This window comes from Syngnathoides biaculeatus, chromosome 2 (assembly GCF_019802595.1).
Source record: "Syngnathoides biaculeatus isolate LvHL_M chromosome 2, ASM1980259v1, whole genome shotgun sequence".
In the NCBI taxonomy this organism is placed as follows: Eukaryota; Metazoa; Chordata; class Actinopteri; order Syngnathiformes; family Syngnathidae; genus Syngnathoides; species Syngnathoides biaculeatus.
In genome coordinates this window covers 43,461,209-43,481,754 of record NC_084641.1, presented here as the reverse complement: position 1 = coordinate 43,481,754, position 20,546 = coordinate 43,461,209, and the positions used below count along the sequence as shown (strand labels likewise).

Sequence of the window (20,546 nt, the reverse complement as noted above, 5' to 3'; positions counted from 1 at the left end):
CTTCTCCTTGAATCCTCACTCTTCCCCGTCCACTGCATTGATGCTGGAGCAGGAGTGAGAGGTGGCAGCTGCGGTCTAGCAGTGCCACCAAAGTGAGAACAAGGGAGCGGCCAGTGGTTGGGCACCACCAGAGCAAGCACAGTAGGTGGGCACCGGTGGAACGGCGCCACTGGAGAGCGAGGGGTGATTGACGCTGGTCGAGCACCGGCGGAACAAAACGAGGTGGCCGCTGCTGGTTGAGCATTGCCGAAGCTGGAATAAGAGGCAGCTGCTGGCCGAGCGCCTCTGGAAGTGAAACAGGTGGCGAGTACTGGTTGAGTGCTATCAGAACAGAGGGAGGAGCCGGCTGCTAGTTGACCGCCGAACTACGAGCAAGAAGCGTAGGTATGTTGACCATCGCTGTAGCAAGCACAGGAAAGCTGTCACCGCTGAAGAGCATGATTGAGGGGTGGATGCCGTGGGCTGGTCACTGACGAAACAGGAGAAAGAGGTGGAGGCCGTGAGTCAGAAAATCTCCTCTTCTGAGTCAGATCAACAAGAACCTCAAACCGCAAGGCAACCTGTTTAAAAAAAAACTCAAGCTCCTCCTTAAGTTGGAAATGGAAGGCAGCAAGTTGTTCGTACTGCGGAACTCGAGGGGCTTCTCTCTCCGGGTCCGAGTCTGCTTGGTTCATGTCTGGCCAGTTTGTTCCATCATGAGCAGGGAAAGGGATAGGACCCAAATGCATGTCTCCAAGGCAAGGACATGGTTTAAATGGAGGTTTTATAGAACACATGCACCTGTGTCATCAAATCACGTCACTGGCCAGAAGTGCCGGTCACATTTAGATATTTTAGAAGGTGATAATAAACGAAGGTACGTGGAAAAATGAGAGACACTTCGCATAGAGGACCAAAATTTAATGCCGAAGTCGATGTTCTCGCCGATGAGAAAGTGGACTGTTTACCCGCTTTGGAGACAACTCCCTGTCATTTTTTTTTTTTAAACGCATTGTTCTCAAATGAGCCAACTTGCCATAATAAATACTTCTTGGGAATTTGAGATTGAGAGGAATAATTCCTACCCGAAATGAAGTGATCACTACACAGGTGTGTGCGTATTTTGGTTGGGCACCATCCATCATCAAAATCCATCGATATTTTCTGGTCTTTTCAGGTGGTATTCTATTCTAAATTCTCTTCTAGAATGACCTCTTCCAACAGTCACTTTGGAAACGGTGTTCCCAGCTTTTTTCAGGTCAATGACCAAGTCCTGTCTTGTAGTACTGGACTGATTCCTCACCTTTCTAAGGATCATTGAGACCCCACGAGGTGATATCTTGTATGGGGGTCCACTCCGATTGCGATTGACCGTCATGTTTCGCTTCTTCCATTTTCTAATGATTGCTCTAACAGTGGACCTTTTTTCACCAAACTGCTTGGCAATTTTTCCGTAGCCCTTTGCAGTCGTGTGGAGTTATACAATTGTGTCTCTGGTGTCTGGACAGCTCTTTGGTCTTGGCCATGTTACAAGTTTGAGTCTTACTGATTTTATGGGGTGGACAGGTGTGGCAGCTAACAACAACAGGTGCATCTGATTCAGGATAATACATGGAGTGGCGGTGGACTTTTAAAAGCGGACTAACGGGTCTTTGAGGGTCAGAATTCTAGTTGATAGATCGGTGTTCAAATACTTATTTGCAGCTATATCATACAAATAAAATGTAAAAAAAAATAATATATTGTGATTTTTGGATTTTTCTTTTTAGATTATCTCTTTCACAGTGGACATGCACCTACGATGAAAATTTCAGACCCCTCCATGACTTCTAAGTGGGAGAACTTGCAAAATAGCAAGGTGTTCAAATACTTATTTTCTTCATTGTATGTTAGCAAAACACAAAAAACGTCTTTCTGTGTGAATATTAAATTTCACAATGTAAAAGTAAGTCTGGTCAATTGCGACACTGAGTGGGCACCGCTTATTATGCGGTACTCACTGTTGTCATGAAAATACTGTAACAAGTGCAAAATTTCTTCAATACATTAAAAGCAGCAAATAGAAAAAGAATACCAAAACTCCAGAGGCCTCTCAAACTATCAGAATTTGTCAACCAAATAGTGAAGCTTCTTCCACAATGTAAAAGAAATCTCTTAAACGCTTATAAATTCATTTCATGACCTAAAAAAATGCACCTACAAATCACAAAATGTGAAGAGCTTTTGATGTTTGCTGACCATAACAATAGGAGACAGATATGTAATAATACATTTAGAATTACTAAAAATACCAATGTACAGCTGATACAAAATAAGGTGCTCCATAGTCTTTATTAAGGTACACTATGCATAAAATGGGCTTTTTTTTCTCCATCTAATATGCATGCAAAGCACCAAAAATACTACAGACAAATATCTTCATGCTAACTGGGAATGCACACCAATTCAATGGTTTGGTTCTCGGCTATCCAAAAAAATGGTCTCATATTTTGAATTTTATGATTCCACTTTCTCCAAGAATGTCCATAATTGGTGACTTAAGAATAATTGACCTCCCTCATAAATATGCACCATCATTACTTGCACGTTAATAATCAATATCAATCGGTGTCTAAATCTCATCATAGAATATATTGCTTCAGAAAAAATGTCAGGACAATGAACAACATCAATTACATAAATACTAAGAGAGCTGGTATCCTTTCCTCAATGTGTGAAATCTACTGTAAGACTCTTGATTCTTTTGCCCGGGGAGGGTGCCTTCTGCAAAGCGTTGGCCTCACAGTTCTGAGGACCAAGGTTCAAATCCTGTTTGCAGGTCCTCTCCGTGCCTGTGTGGGTTTTCCTCAGATAATCTGGTTTCCTCCCACAACTAAAAAAAACATGCATTAATTGGAGTCTCTAAATTGCCCCAAGGTGTGATTATGAATGTGACTGTCTTCTGTCTCCATGTGCCCTGCGATTGGCTGGTAACCAGTTCAGGATGTACCCTGCCTCTTGCCCAATGACAACTGGGATTAGTTCCAGCACTCCTACGACCCTCGTGAGGATAAGCGGCTCAGAAAATGGATGGATGATTCTTTTTCCACACATTTCAGATCTGTTTGCATGGTAAGAGGACTCCGTGCTGCCAATGTGGGTTGGGAAGCCCACCTTGCCATGTTTGTCTGGCCTGATGGGCTTGACCTGCAGGAGTCATGCCTCTCAATCACTCACATAGTACACGCACAATTCACTGCACATATTTTGCGCACTAATCACTTTTGAGGAGACATACATATTATAGGGGTCCTGCAGGATTGGTGTGGGGTTTGGCGGGCGTTGGAATTGGCCTGGGTTTCAGCAAGTCTGTGCTTTTTTCTGGTCTGTGTGCCTTGCTCCTTCCACTCTGCCTGGCCCCTGGATTTTAAATGTATGACACACACACTCATCACACTTTTTTTAATTTAACAAAAACACCGATCTTGGGGGGCAGGCATGTGGGAGGGGGGTTGAGTTGTTAGGGAGTAGTGCCAGGCAGGTCCCTACGGCAGTTCACTGGCCCTTCAGATTTGAAATGAACCATATCACTCGGGGGTGGGGTGATTGGGGGACTCAGTGATCAATGGGGTAGGGTGAATGCCTGCAAATCAGAGATCTAGCAATTATAGTAACAGGGAAAGAAGGGTCTTAGAGTATAAAGGTGGTGCTCTTGGGGCAAGGCCCCCTTGTGCTGGATGACAGTTGGACTGGAGGCTTCTTTCTCATCGCCTGTTGCTTCCCCTGGGTTCCCCCCCTAATCGTTTTCTTGTTGTGGATGACTAGTTGGCAGGTCACCTCGGGGGTATCGATAGACCGCCCGGGATCCCTTGGTAAGGGGTGCATCCTGTCCACTGGGTGGCTCATGAGTGGACCCCTTGGGCCGTTCCTGCCCTCGATTGATTGGGTTGCAGCCTCCATGTGGTAGGCACAACAATCCTGTACAGCCTTGGTGCAAAAATTCGCTTGCGTTTGTCGTCCAGGTCACAGACCCCGAAACTCTTTCACTGAGTGCGGGGCCACTCACTTGTTACGACAAATAACTTCTGATTACGTCAATTGATTGTGGAGCGCCCCACGTCGACTTTTGTTTAGTAGACTTCTATAATTTATTTAATTAATCCTAACATATTTCAGTTTTTCAGTCGGATTTGTGACAATGTCCTGCATGCATCCTGTCCTATCTGCTCCTGTCGTTCTCTCACAGGGTGTAGCGCTCCAGGCCCAGGCAACATCTACATTTATTGTTGCTTTGTTGTAGATATGGTCTTTTTATTTTTCTTTCGGGTTGTCCCGTTAGGGGTCACCACAGCCTGTCATTATCATTATCTTCCTCTCGAACACCAACTGCCGTCATGTCTTCCCTCACAACATCCATCAACCTTCTCTTTGGTCTGACTCTCACTATTTTGTTCGACAGCTCCATCCTCAGGACCTTTCTACCAAGACCAACTTTAGCTGTCCCTCTAATGAGCTCATTTCTAATCCTATCCAACCTGCTCACTCCTAGAGAGAACCTCAACATCTTAATTTCTGCCACCTCCAGTTGTGCTTAGTTCTTAATATCTTCATTGCCACTGTCTCTCATCCAAACATTATGGCCAACCTCACCACTGTTTTATAAACTTTGCCCTTCATCCTAGCAGATACTCTTCTATCACATAACACACTGGAAACTTTCCGCAAGATTATCCAACCTACTTGGATCCGTTACTTCACTTCCTTACCACACTCACCATTGCTCTGGATTGTTGATTGTATTTGAAGTTGTTCACCCTCGCTATCTCTTTTCCCTGGAGCCTCACTCTTCCACCTCCATCCCTCTCATTCATGCACATATATCCTGTTGTACTTTGGCTAATCTTCATTCCTCTCCTTTCCAGTGCATGGCTCCATCTTTTTAATTGTCCCTCCATCTGCTCCCTGCTTTCATGATGTTCGCAGATGATATTGTGATGTGGAAATATCACAATATCATCTGCGAACATCATGGTCCAAGGGGATTCCATTCTAACCTTATATGTCAGCTTATTCACTACCACATCAAACAGTAAGGGGCTTGAAGCTGATCCCTGATGCAATCCCACCTCGACCATAAATTCTTCTGTGACTCTATCGGCACATCTCATCATTGCTCTGCTGCTGTCATACATGTCCTGTACTATTCTAACATATTTCTCTGCAAAACCAGACTTACGCATGCAGTAGCACAGTTCCTCTCTCAGTACTCTGTCATTGGCTTTTTCTAGATCCCCAAAGACACATCGTAGATCCTTCTGACCTTCTTTGCACTTCTGCTAGCATCCTCAAAGCAAATAATGCATCTGTGGTACTTTTTCTAGGCATGAAACCATGCTGTTGCTCGCAGATACTGTCCTGAGTCGAGCCTCCACTACTCTTTCACAAAACTTAATTGTGTGGCTCAACTTTATTCCTCTATAGTAGGGGTCGGGAACCTTTCCGACTGAGAGAGCCATAAATTGCAAATATTTAAAAACGTAATTTCAAAAGAGCCATGCAATATTTTAAAAACTAAATACAAGTGTATTTACAAATTTATGTAGAACCAGCACTTTTAGATTACAATAAGTCTTTTAAGTAACACTGTTATGATGTTGCTAACAATTGAAAAGAAAAAGTACTTCTTACCATTAATGCCACTTCTGGTGTTGCCTGGTTTTGCTGATGGCTTGATATTCTGTTTCATACATCGTCAGATTAAGCTTCACGCAAGCGTCGAGACTTCGTCTTTTAACTGTGAATGTAATTCATTTTGATTTGCCATCCTGCTGGTACAATGGTTAACAGTTCTTGCCAAGAAAGGCATGTCCTTTATTCATTTGATTATCTTGTCTTAATGCGAAGTTGTCAAAATGTTTCTTGGCAACGTCGAGTATGAATGCTTTGGCATACTCCAAATCTGTGAATTTAAAGACACAGCAGAATTCTTTCTCTCCACAAAGGCTGTCCATTCCTGTTGAAAACTTTGGTACGCCCTATATTTTTTTCTTTGAGCAACCTTTGTCAAAAGCATTTCCATAATTACTTGTTCCAACTGCATCGGCGTTCGACCCTACTGCGCCTGCGCACATCGACAGCCAACACCAAACTACGACAACCCCACTACGACATACTGTCTTCGCTTCATTTGCGTTACCTGCATGACAGAATCACATGTACAGTATGTCGTTATGAGGGGTCTGCGAGCCACATGAAACCATCAAAAGAGTCAGGTATGGCTCTTGAGTCAAAGGTTCCCGACCCCTGCTCTAGAGTTCTCACAGCTCTGCAAATTATCTTTGTTCTTAAAAATGGGAACAAGCTACGTTTTCTTCCATTCTTCGGGCATCTTTTCGCCCATTAGTATTCTGTGTAATAACTTGGTCAAAAACTACACAGCCACCTCTTAAAATTCCTTCCAAAAATCCACAGATATATCATCAGGACTAACTGCCTTTCCATTTTTCATCCTTTGTAGTGTCTTTCAAACTTCCCCCTTACTAATCATTACCACTTCCTGGTCCTTCACAATTGCCTCTTGTACTCTTCCTTCTCTCTCATTTTCTTCATTCATTAACTTCCCAAAGCATTCTTTCCATCTATTTAGCACACTGCTGGCACCACTCAACATATTTTACATCTCTCTCCTAAATCACCCTTACCTGCTGCCCATCCTTCCCATCTCTATCCATCTGTCTGGCCAACCTGTAGAGATCCTTTTCTCCCTCTTTCGTATCCAACCTGGAGTCCATGTTCTCATATGCCTCTTGTTTAGCCTTTGCCACCTCTACATTTGCCCTACGTCGCATCTCAATATATTGCTTTCGCTTCTGTCCTCTCAGTGTCCCACTTCTTCATGAATATCTTTCTTTGTATCACTTCCTGTATTTTGCAGTTCCACCACCAAGTCTCCATCTTCCCTTTCCTACCAGAAGACATACCAAGTACTCACCTGCCTGTCTCTCTGATCAACTTGGCTGTCGTAGTCCAGTCTTCTGGGAGCTCCTCCTGTTCATCGAGAGCCAATCTCACCTCTTTCCAAAAGGCTGCACAACATTCTCTCTTCCTCAGCTTTCACCATATGGTTCTCTCCTCTACCTTTGTCTTCTTAATCTTCCTACCCACCACCAGAATCATCCTACACACCCCTGTCCTTTGATGTCAAGCTACACTCTCCCCTACCACCACCTCACAGTCAGTAACCTCCTTCAGATTACATTGTCTGCACAAAATGTAATCCACCTGCATGCTTCCGACTCCCCTCTTGTTGGTAACTATATGTTGCTGCCTCTTTAGGAAAAATGTGTTCACTACAGCCATTTCCACCCTTTTTGCAAAGTCCACTACCATCTGTTCATCAAAGTACATTTCCCAACATTCAAAGTCCCAACACTCAGTTGTACCCTCTGTGCATTCCTCTTCTTATTCTGCCGATGAATCTGCTTTCCTCCTCTTCTTTATCTTTGACCCACAGTAATTGAATATACACCGACGCCCTGCAGTTTAACGGTCTAAAGTTCAGATGAACCCTCATATTTGTTTGTTGCAGTTTTACGCCGGATGCCCTTCCTTACGCAACCCTTGCATTTATCTGGGCTCAGGACCAACCAACAGATTGCACTGGCTTGTATCCCCATAGGGCTGCATTTTTTGATTTTTATCATATTATTTTATTTATTTATTTATTTTTCTTTATTTTATATGATCAATGATTTATTTTTTACATTTTTGTCTTTCTCTGCGTTGTCTATCTTTGTTTACTTGCCCCTCTAGAAACCTTGTTCTGTTCGACTTATCAACTCTCATGAAACATCCATTTTCTTCGATGCTTATTCTCACAAGGTTCACGGGGAGTGCTGGAGCCTATCCCAGCTGTCAACGGATAGGAGGCGGGATACACTCTGAATGGTTGCTAGCCAATCACAGGTCAATAGAGACAAACAGCCGCTCTCACAATCACACCGAGGGGCAATTTAGAGTGTCTAGTTAATGTTGCATGTTTTTGGGATGTGGGAGGAAACCGGAGTGCCCGGAGGAAACCCACAGAGGCACGGGGAGAACATGCAAACTCCACACAGACGGGAATGAACCCGGGACCTCAAAATTGAGGCCAATGCTTTCCAGCTGAGCCAACGTGCCACCTCTCAATAAAAATCAATTAAACTATTGAAGAAAAAAAAATCACAGAGGAAGGCTTGAAATTCCAATGTGATACGATCAAACTGTTCTGGCAGAAATAAAAAAAACGATCCTTCCATCCTGTTTGAGCTGACAAACAGTTGAGCAAAGGTAGCCAAAATCATTGAATTCTGTTTTTATTTATGTTGAACACAATGTTTCAAACTCATCAGAACTGGGTTTGGAATTAATTACAAGAGAAGGTGGTACACTTTGAGGTTATATTTGGGATGATGAAGGAACAGGTGGTACGGCGGCGCAGCTTCATACCATTGGCCTCACAGTTCAGACGTCTGGTGTTCAAACCCTGGCCTCGCCTGTGTCAAGTTTGCATCTTCTCCCCATGACTATGTGGGTTTTTGACTGGGCATTCAGGTTTCTTTCCACATCCGCCAAAAAACGCAATAATTGGAGACCCTAAATTGCCCCTTGGTGTGATTGTGAGTGCGACTGTTGTCTGTCTCCAGGTGCCCTGCGATTGGCTGGCAGCCAGTTCAGGGTGTAGCCTTTGTCCTGCCCAATGACAGCTGGGATAGGATCTAGCACTCCCGTGACCCTCGTGAGGATAAGCGTCACAGAAAATGGATGGAAAAAAGGCACATTGGCATTAGAAGGAAGAAGATGATAAATCCGAACATTTATAAATCACTGCCCCGCCTCTTTAGAGTTTGCAACTTGTGCCTGCGTGAGTTTTCTCTGGGTACTCCAGTTTTCCTCACACATACCCAAAACATGCATGGTAGGAATGTTTTTGCTTGTAATTCATTACACCCAAAAAATTGATCTAAAGCTGTTGGAGTTTCACCTCTCCTCTGCGCAGCATCAAGATCAGACGCTGGCTAGACTTTGTCCCAGCATGTAGCAGTAGCCCAGAGTTAGATACCAGACGCACTTCCAGTCGAATAGCCAGGTCGCCACCCAGGACTAGGAATTCATCTGCAGAAACGGAATGATCTTTGGTCATCATGTGATAACACACGCAGCAATTGTGACAAGATGATGGCTCACCTAAGACTACGTGTCCTCCTTTGCCCGTGAAGAAGGCGCCGGGCAGCAGACGCTTCTGGAAACAGGGGACCACGCCCTGGCTGTAAGCAGGAGTTCCTGCGGGGCTCTCATGCAGCATCAAATCACGGACACAGCCGATGAAGCCAGAGGGGGAGGCGGACATTGGAGATTGCGATGGCACTCCTCCCACGTACAGTGGTGCGCTGATGCGTATATGATATCCAGCCGAAATCCTCTTGGAAAGAGCATCAATGCCATCCACAACTACACTGACCTTATCTGTATCACGCTTAATGAACACCTGAAAACACAACCAAGCTGCCATCTTAGCTTTCATTTGATTGCATCAGTGCTTGCTGAACCTCACCGTGTGCCACTGCTTGTCATCCATCTTGGTGCGGCTCCGCAGGCTGACCTTCCTCTCCCTGCCCAGTGACAGCACCAGATGACCATCTGACACGGCCAGCGTTAGGATGTGACCCGACATGGAGAGGATCAAACCGTCTGATGAATCAATTCTCACATCGAGTGATATGTGAGCCCTTTGCAGAAAACATTGCCTGATATTAATATGCAAAATTATTTGTACATGCAAAACTATTTCAAGATTATTATATGAACGAGAAACATTATATGGGCTGGCTACCTTTGCTCAACTGTAGCATAAGCATATGCATACAGAAAATAGGAGTCAGGGCTTATATTTTATGATTGTAGGAAAAATTGTAAATATAATTATTATACATCTGCTTCCAATAAAGAAATGCTTTCCTCTGCTCCAGATAACGTGGCAGCAGCCTAGCAGGAGATAGCACACCAACAAAAACATCTAATTATCAAAACTGTTTGAACCAGGAGCACCTGTTGTCTGTTAAAGAAATGATGACCACACATGTACTCAGCAATCTTCCACATGGACGCACACACACGCACACAGACACACACACAAGATAAAACAAGTATACTTTGTTTCCAACTATGTTTTTTTCGCCCATCTCATTTTTGTAACATCCATGTAGATAAGGGGCGCTTTGAAACTAAATAAATAGAGGTGCTGAGGAGAGGATAATCAGAGAGTGCAGTGCTAAATTGTACGAGACAGTTCCTCTCCTCTCTCCTGGCAAGCTGTCAAACTTGAACTTGTGTCTTTACTTCCTTTTTGTCCTGTTTAATAAATGTCAAATTGGTAAATCGGACAATAATGTAAAAAATAATGATATTGGCTTGCATGCTGACAACCTGTATGGAACCATACTGTTCATCTGGAAACATCATGTGCTGCAATGGACTTGTGTGTGCTAAAGCCAACAGAGGATACAATACTAACCGCCAAAAGCCGGCATCCTCACATAGAGTAAGAGGGCATGTGATAACACAAATGTGGACCCAATGAGGATCTTTCCCCATGGTTGGGTGCTACAGTAATCCCTTGTTTTACACAGTTAATTGATTCAAGAATCACTTGCGAAACGTGAATAACCACAAAGTCACGGTTTATGTAGGTACCAGAATGTTGAAAATATGCAGACGCTATTTGTACTTTGCATATTTGAGACAAAAATATGTATTTAGTTAAGTGTTTAATTATAAAACCTTATAAATATAATACAAACATTTTTATGAATGTATAATATAAATTACAAAACACTTAATGTATGAAATCACTGTATAGTTACCATTCATCACCCGGAGACTTCTCCTGGAGCTGCCGTGTGGGTACTAGAATGTTTAACAGTACAGTATTTATACTTTATACTTTGTTCACTTGAGACAAAAATTACAACACTATAAGTGTCTAGTTAAACTATAACAATAAAATAACATTTTTATTGCAGTACAGAAAGTCACAAACAAAGTAAATGTATGCTGTCTTCTCTGTAGTAGCGAATGTCTGTGGCGCCTGGTTTTGACGTCACATCCGGTGTGCCGCTGTGACATCACTTCCGCTCTACTGGGCCTGCCGTGTGTATACCAGAATGTTTATGCAACAGAACAGGATTTATACAGTACAATGCCCACTTGAGACAAGAATTACAACACTATGAGTGTCTAATTAAACAATAACAATAAAATAATTTTTTTATTGCAGTACAGAAAGTCACAAATAAATCAAACGTGTGATGTCTACTAGTGTAGCACCGGATGTTATGACACAACAATGTGCCGCGGTTACATCACGTTCATTTTGCCGGTTTGGCACCCCCTCCTCACTTTTGCTTGCGAGAATGCGGGATGTGTCTCTCTCACTGTCTCCAACCCATTCTGGCCATACCTCCATGAATCCTCTTTATTTACACAGCAAATGTGATAAAAAAGCAACCGTGTGTCGAGAAACAAATTCCAGTTAATGTACACAGATTAAGCATAACAAAAGAGCCTTAAAAATCAAAACAAGAGAGAAAATATGAGATAACTTTATGTACAATTCATTTAATCCAACACCCTGGAAAAGGACACAACGCCGTCAACACTTGCTAAACTCAACAGCTCGGACCATATGGTCACACACTTTTGAAATTTTTCTAACTTACCTTTGCTTGCCGAAAAGCCTTGTCCTCGAGGCGTTGAATGCTTCATTGCAGCTTCATGCTGTTGACCACGTCATTCTTCATGTAGTACACCTCTGATTCATTCATGCAAAAATGGCACCACAAAAGCGTAACTTCTCTGGTCTTTGATCATATCCAAGAGTTTCACTTTTTGCCGATCCATCAGCTCCCTCACCTCCTCTTCCTCATTGTCACCAGGACATTTTTTTTTTTTGCAATCCGCTGGTCACAAAACAAAAGCAGCTTAAGTTTCAAGTATGTATTTCTTTTGGCTTGTCCTATCAGGGGTCGGCACATTGTGTCACCTAAGATGAACGCTCATATTTGTTTGGCACAGGTTTTATGCCGGATACCCTTACTGACACAACCACTCTGCATTTATCTGGGGAGAGAGCTGGAGCATATCCCAGCTAACTTCGGGCAAAGCAGACTACACCCCGAACTGGTGGCCAGCCAATCACAGAGCAGATATCAATACAATCACTGAGCGGGAATCGATCCCACGCTGCCTGCACCAAAGGCAGGGGTGTGTACCACTACATCATCAGTGACCAATTTAATTTTCAAGCAATTCTCTTATTTTGTATCTTTCTCTGGTGTTTCGGCAGCAGCTTTAAGATCAAGTACGAGCACTATGAGAGAGATAATCTAGATAAAAGAAAAATCCAGAAATCACAATATATGATTTTTTTTAATGATTTATTTGTGTGATACTGCTGGAAATAACTATTTCAACACCTGTCTATCAGCTAGAATTCTGACCCTCAAAGACCTGTTAGTCCGCCTTTAAAAGTCCACCTCCACTCCATGTATTATCCTGAATCAGATGAATCTGTGTGAAGTCGTTAGCTGCATAAAGACACCTGTCCACCCCATACAATCAATAAGACTCAAACTTGTAACATGGCCAAGACCACAGAGCTGTCCAAAGACACCAGAGACAAAATTGTACAACTCCACATGGCTGGAAAGGGCGACAGAGAAATTGCCAAACAGCTTGGTGAAAAAAGGACCACTGTTGGAGCATTCATTAGAAAATGTAAGGAGCTAAATATGACGGTCAATTTCAATTGGAGTGCAAGATAGATATCACCTTGTGGGGTCTCAATATTCCTTAGAAAGGTGAGGAATCAGCCCGGGATTACACGACAGGACTTGGTCACTGACCTAAAAAGAGTTGGGACCACTGTTTCCAAAGTGACTGTTGGTAATACACTAAGACGTCATGGTTTGAAATCAAGCATGGCACGGAAGGTTCCCCTGCTTCAACCAGCACATATCAAGGCCCATCTTAAGCTTGCCATTGACCATTTGGGTGATGCAGAGGAGTCATGGGAGAAAGTTTTGTGGTCAGATCAGACCAAAACGGAACTTTTTGGTCATAATTCCACTAACCGTGTTTGGAGGAAGATGACTGAGTTCCATCCCAAGAACACCATCCCTAATGTGAAGCATGGTGGTGGTAGCATCATGCTTTGGGGATGTTTTTCTGCACATGGGACGGGATGACTGCACTGTATTTAGGAGAGGATGACCGCAGCCATGTATTGTGAGATTTTGGGGAACAACCTCTTTCCCTCAGTCAGAGCATTGAAGAAGGGTCATGGCTGGGTCTTTCAAGATGGTAATGACCCGAAGAATACATCTAGGAAAAACAAGGAGTGGCTCTGTAAGAAGCATATCAAGGTTCTGGCGTGGCCTCGCCAGTCTTCAGACCTAAACCCAATAGAAAATCTTTGGCGGGAGCTGAAACTCCGTGTTTCTCAGCGACAGCCCAGAAATCTGTCTGATCTAGAGAAAATTTGTGTGGAGGAGTAGGCCAAAATCCCTCCTGCAGGGTGTGTAATCCTGGTGTACAACTACAGGAAACGTTCGACCTCTGTAATTGCAAATAAAGGCTACTGTACCAAATATTAACATTGATTTTCTCAGGTGTTCAAATACTTATTTGCAGCTGTATCACACAAATAAATTGTTAAAAAAAAAAATCATACATTGTGAATTCTGGATTTTTCTTTTTAGATATCTCTCTCACAGTGGACATACACCTACGATGAAAATGTCTGACCTCTCCATGATTTGTAAGTGGGAGACCTTGCAACATAGCAGGGTGTTCAAATACTTATTTTCCTCACTGCATGTTTCACAGAACTATTCAAGAGAAATTTGACAATGTTTTCCTATTGTATCTTTCAACTTACTGTATGACAACAGGCCTGTTGCCTTGACATCTTTGGCCATGAAGTCCCTTGAACACTTTGTGCTGGACCACCTCAAGAGCGTCGCAGGTCCCCAGCCTGACACACTGCAATTTGCCTACAAAGCTTACAGGTCTGCGGATGATGCAGTCAACATGGGTCTGCATTTTATTGTTGAACACCTCGACAGCGTGGGAACCTATGCAGGACTATGTGGACTTCAACTCTGCGTTCAACACCATCATCCCTGAACTGCTCTTTTCCAAGCTTCTCCAGCTCAGCGTCATGCCTACATCAAGGTACCCAGGTGTCAAACTCCTGAAGTTCGCAGATGACACCACAGTCATTGGCCTCATCAAAGAGGGCGATTAGTCTGTCTTTGACAGGAAGTGGCGAGACTGGAGCTTTGGTGTAGTCAACACAACTTGGCATTGAACACTCTAAAGCAGGGGTGGGCTTAGACTTCTAAAATTTGACAGACGGGCCGTGTCAGCACAAGACACGTATATAAACACACACGAACACACACACACACACACACACACACACACATATATATTTAAAAAATGTATTTTTTCAAACTGGAAGGAACTAGATGAAGTAGTTCTGAGCATCCCAGACAGCGAGAGAGTTGTGATTGGTGCAGATTGTAATGGACATATTGGTAAAGGAAACAGGGGCGATGAAGAAGTGATGGGTAAGTACGGCATCCAGGAAAGGAACTTTGAAGGGCAGATGGTGGTGGACTTTGCAAAAAGGATGGAGATGGCTGTAGTGAACACTTATTTCCAGAAGAGGGAGGAACATATAGTGACCTACAAGAGCGGAGGTAGAACCACGCAGGTAGATTATATTTTGTGCAGACGATGTAATCTGAAGGAGGTTACTGACTGTAAAGTAGTGGTAGGGGAGAGTGTAGCTCGACAGCATAGGATGGTAGTATGTAGGATGATTCTGGTGGTGGGTAGGAAGATTAAGAAGACAAAGGTAGAGCAGAGAACCATGTGGTGGAAGCTGAGAAAGGAAGAATGTCGTGCGGCCTTCCGGAAAGAGGTGAGACAGGCTCTCGATGGACAACCGAAGCTCCCGGAAGACTGGACGACGACAGCCAAGGTGATCAGAGAGACAGGCAGGAGAGTACTTGGTGTGTCATCTGGTAGGAAAGGGGAGAAGGAGACTTGGTGGTGGAACCCCAAAATACAGGGAGTCATACAAGGAAAGAGATTAGCGAAGAAGAAGTGGGATACTGAGAGGACTGAGGAGAGGCGAAAGGAGTACATCGAGATGCGACGTAGGGCAAAGGTAGAGGTGGCAAAGGCTAAACAAGAGGCATATGAAGACATGTACACCAGGTTGGACACGAAAGAAGGAGAAAAGGATCTCTACAGGTTGGCCAGACAGAGGGATAGAGATGGGAAGGATGTGCAGCAGGTAAGGGTGATTAAGGATAGAGATGGAAATGTGTTGACTGGTGCCGGTAGTGTACTAAATAGATGGAAAGAATAATTTGAGAAGTTGATGAATGAAGAAAATGAGAGAGAAGGAAGAGTTGAAGAGGCAAGAGTGAAGGACCAGGAAGTGGAAATCATTACTAAGGGGGAAGTCAGAAAGGCACTACAAAGGATGAAAAATGGAAAGGCAGTTGGTCCTGATGACATACCGGTAGAGGTATGGAAGCAATTTGGAGAGATGGCTGTGGAGTTTTTGACCAACTTATTCAACAGAATACTAGCGGGCAAAAAGATGCCTGAAGAATGGAGGAAAAGTGTTCTAGTTCCCATTTTTAAGAACAAAGGGGATGTTCAGAGCTGTGGGAACTATAGAGGAATAAAGTTGATGAGCCACACAATGAAGTTATGGGAAAGAGTAGTGGAGGCTAGACTCAGGACAGAAGTAAGTATCTGCGAGCAACAGTATGGTTTCATGCCTAGAAAGAGTACCACAGATGCATTATTTGCCTTGAGGATGCTCGTGGAAAAGTACAGAGAAGGTCAGAAGGAGCTACATTGTGTCTTTGTGGATCTAGAGAAAGCCTATGACAGAGTACCAAGAGAGGAACTGTGGTACTGCATGCGTAAGTCTGGTGTGGCAGAGAAGTATGTTAAAATAGTACAGGACATGTATGATGGCAGCAGAACAATGGTGAGGTGTGCCTTAGGTGTGACAGAGGAATTTAAGGTGGAGGTGGGACTGCATCAGGGATCAGCTCTGAGCCCCTTCCTGTTTGCAGTGGTAATGGATAGGCTGACAGATGAGGTTAGACTGGAATCCCCTTGGACCATGATGTTCGCAGATGATATTGTCATATGCAGTGAAAGCAGGGAGCACGCAGAGGAACAATTGGAAAGATGGAGACATGCACTGGAAAGGAGAGGAATGAAGATTAGCCGAAGTAAAACAGAATATATGTGCGTGAATGAGAAAAGTAGAGGGGGAAGAGTGAGGCTACAGGGAGAAGAGATAGCGAGGGTGGACGACTTCAAATACTTGGGGTCAACAATACAGAGCAATGGAGAGTGTGGTCAGGAAGTGAAGAAACAGGTCCAAGCAGGTTGGAACAGCTGGCGAAAGGTGTCTGGTGTGTTATGTGACAGAAGAGTGTCTGCTAGGATGAAGGGCAAAGTTTACAAAACAGTGGTGAGGCCGGCCATGATGTACGGATTAGAGACGGTGGCACTGAAGAAACAACAGGAAGCTGAACTGGAGGTGGCAGAAATGAAGATGTTGAGGTTCTCGCTCGGAGTGACCAGGTTGGATAGGATTAGAAATGAGCTCATTAGAGGGACAGCCAAAGCTGGATGTTTTGGAGACAAGATTCGAGAGAGCAGACTTCGATGGTTTGGACATGTTCAGAGGCGAGAGAGTGAGTATATTGGTAGAAGGATGCTGAGGATGGAGCTCCCAGGCAAAAGGGCGAGAGGAAGACCAAAGAGAAGGTTTATGGATGTGGTGAGGGAAGACATGAGGGCAGTTGGGGTTCGAGAGGAAGATGCAGGAGATAGGCTAAGATGGCAAAAGATGACACGCTGTGGCGACCCCTAACGGGACAAGCCGAAAGGAAAAGAAGAAGAAGATTTTTTCAAACTTACCCAGGAAAAAAAAAAATTTAAGTATTAACATACCTTTTAATGAGAACAATGGTATTGATCACCAATTTCATCCAATTCATCAATGTCTTGTGCTAATTCTGTTGTAGCAATTCTCAGAACAGATCTGAGGTGTTCATCACTCATCTGGGATCTATGGGGTACTTTGTTGGTGTTCATCACACTGAAAGTCTGTTAACAAACATATGCTTGGGATTGAACACTCTAAAGCAGGGGTGGCCTTAGACTTCTAAAATTTGACAGACGGGCCGTGTCAGCACAAGACACGTATATACACACACACACACACACACACACACACACATATATATTTAAAAAATGTATTTTTTCAAACTGGAAGGAACTAGATGAAGTAGTTCTGAGCATCCCAGACAGCGAGAGAGTTGTGATTGGTGCAGATTGTAATGGACATATTGGTAAAGGAAACAGGGGCGATGAAGAAGTGATGGGTAAGTACGGCATCCAGGAAAGGAACTTTGAAGGGCAGATGGTGGTGGACTTTGCAAAAAGGATGGAGATGGCTGTAGTGAACACTTATTTCCAGAAGAGGGAGGAACATATAGTGACCTACAAGAGCGGAGGTAGAACCACGCAGGTAGATTATATTTTGTGCAGACGATGTAATCTGAAGGAGGTTACTGACTGTAAAGTAGTGGTAGGGGAGAGTGTAGCTCGACAGCATAGGATGGTAGTATGTAGGATGATTCTGGTGGTGGGTAGGAAGATTAAGAAGACAAAGGTAGAGCAGAGAACCATGTGGTGGAAGCTGAGAAAGGAAGAATGTCGTGCGGCCTTCCGGAAAGAGGTGAGACAGGCTCTCGATGGACAACCGAAGCTCCCGGAAGACTGGACGACGACAGCCAAGGTGATCAGAGAGACAGGCAGGAGAGTACTTGGTGTGTCATCTGGTAGGAAAGGGGAGAAGGAGACTTGGTGGTGGAACCCCAAAATACAGGGAGTCATACAAGGAAAGAGATTAGCGAAGAAGAAGTGGGATACTGAGAGGACTGAGGAGAGGCGAAAGGAGTACATCGAGATGCGACGTAGGGCAAAGGTAGAGGTGGCAAAGGCTAAACAAGAGGCATATGAAGACATGTACACCAGGTTGGACACGAAAGAAGGAGAAAAGGATCTCTACAGGTTGGCCAGACAGAGGGATAGAGATGGGAAGGATGTGCAGCAGGTAAGGGTGATTAAGGATAGAGATGGAAATGTGTTGACTGGTGCCGGTAGTGTACTAAATAGATGGAAAGAATAATTTGAGAAGTTGATGAATGAAGAAAATGAGAGAGAAGGAAGAGTTGAAGAGGCAAGAGTGAAGGACCAGGAAGTGGAAATCATTACTAAGGGGGAAGTCAGAAAGGCACTACAAAGGATGAAAAATGGAAAGGCAGTTGGTCCTGATGACATACCGGTAGAGGTATGGAAGCAATTTGGAGAGATGGCTGTGGAGTTTTTGACCAACTTATTCAACAGAATACTAGCGGGCAAAAAGATGCCTGAAGAATGGAGGAAAAGTGTTCTAGTTCCCATTTTTAAGAACAAAGGGGATGTTCAGAGCTGTGGGAACTATAGAGGAATAAAGTTGATGAGCCACACAATGAAGTTATGGGAAAGAGTAGTGGAGGCTAGACTCAGGACAGAAGTAAGTATCTGCGAGCAACAGTATGGTTTCATGCCTAGAAAGAGTACCACAGATGCATTATTTGCCTTGAGGATGCTCGTGGAAAAGTACAGAGAAGGTCAGAAGGAGCTACATTGTGTCTTTGTGGATCTAGAGAAAGCCTATGACAGAGTACCAAGAGAGGAACTGTGGTACTGCATGCGTAAGTCTGGTGTGGCAGAGAAGTATGTTAAAATAGTACAGGACATGTATGATGGCAGCAGAACAATGGTGAGGTGTGCCTTAGGTGTGACAGAGGAATTTAAGGTGGAGGTGGGACTGCATCAGGGATCAGCTCTGAGCCCCTTCCTGTTTGCAGTGGTAATGGATAGGCTGACAGATGAGGTTAGACTGGAATCCCCTTGGACCATGATGTTCGCAGATGATATTGTCATATGCAGTGAAAGCAGGGAGCACGCAGAGGAACAATTGGAAAGATGGAGACATGCACTGGAAAGGAGAGGAATGAAGATTAGCCGAAGTAAAACAGAATATATGTGCGTGAATGAGAAAAGTAGAGGGGGAAGAGTGAGGCTACAGGGAGAAGAGATAGCGAGGGTGGACGACTTCAAATACTTGGGGTCAACAATACAGAGCAATGGAGAGTGTGGTCAGGAAGTGAAGAAACAGGTCCAAGCAGGTTGGAACAGCTGGCGAAAGGTGTCTGGTGTGTTATGTGACAGAAGAGTGTCTGCTAGGATGAAGGGCAAAGTTTACAAAACAGTGGTGAGGCCGGCCATGATGTACGGATTAGAGACGGTGGCACTGAAGAAACAACAGGAAGCTGAACTGGAGGTGGCAGAAATGAAGATGTTGAGGTTCTCGCTCGGAGTGACCAGGTTGGATAGGATTAGAAATGAGCTCATTAGAGGGACAGCCAAAGCTGGATGTTTTGGAGACAAGATTCGAGAGAGCAGACTTCGATGGTTTGGACATGTTCAGAGGCGAGAGAGTGAGTATATTGGTAGAAGGATGCTGAGGATGGAGCTCCCAGGCAAAAGGGCGAGAGGAAGACCAAAGAGAAGGTTTATGGATGTGGTGAGGGAAGACATGAGGGCAGTTGGGGTTCGAGAGGAAGATGCAGGAGATAGGCTAAGATGGCAAAAGATGACACGCTGTGGCGACCCCTAACGGGACAAGCCGAAAGGAAAAGAAGAAGAAGATTTTTTCAAACTTACCCAGGAAAAAAAAAAATTTAAGTATTAACATACCTTTTAATGAGAACAATGGTATTGATCACCAATTTCATCCAATTCATCAATGTCTTGTGCTAATTCTGTTGTAGCAATTCTCAGAACAGATCTGAGGTGTTCATCACTCATCTGGGATCTATGGGGTACTTTGTTGGTGTTCATCACACTGAAAGTCTGTTAACAAACATATGCTTGGGATTGAACACTCTAAAGCAGGGGTGGCCTTAGACTTCTAAAATTTGACAGACGGGCCGTGTCAGCACAAGACACGTATATACACACACACACACACACACACACACACACACACACACACACACACAAACACACACACACACACACACACAATATATATTTAAAAAATGTAGTTTTTCAAACTTACCCAGGAAAAAAAAATGAAGTATTAACATACCTTTTAATGAGAACAATGTTATTGATCACCAATTTCATACTTTGTTGGTGTTCAGCACACTGAAAGTCTGTTAAACATATGTCGAGACAAACAACTCCAGCATAGAGGATCTATACCATCTTCCAGATTTTCAAAAATTTGGCTGCACTTAATGAAGCATAAACTCATCCAGTTTCAGGGAGTAGAACTTGTCCTTTAACATCATGTCACATTGGAACTCAATCAGTTCCAACTACAACTC

The 20,546-nt window shown here is 43.8% G+C and overlaps 1 protein-coding gene across 16 annotated transcripts in view; it reads right to left on the bottom strand.

Moving 5' to 3' along the window:
• Window positions 1-20,546, bottom strand: part of lama5 (laminin, alpha 5) — a 377,096-nt gene that overhangs the window by 2,871 nt on the left and 353,679 nt on the right. For 14 of the 16 annotated variants that reach the window (XM_061806903.1, XM_061806857.1, XM_061806806.1 and 11 more), the window contains 3 exons: window positions 9,551-9,725; window positions 9,184-9,484; window positions 8,981-9,111 (listed from right to left, as the gene is read on the bottom strand). In XM_061806903.1, the coding sequence (XP_061662887.1) occupies window positions 8,981-9,111; window positions 9,184-9,484; window positions 9,551-9,725 (607 nt within the window). Of the gene's footprint in view, window positions 1-8,980; window positions 9,112-9,183; window positions 9,485-9,550; window positions 9,726-10,861; window positions 11,807-20,546 lie in introns of those variants that run through there. The other 2 variants (XR_009793010.1, XM_061806911.1) reach the window with 2 other exon arrangements.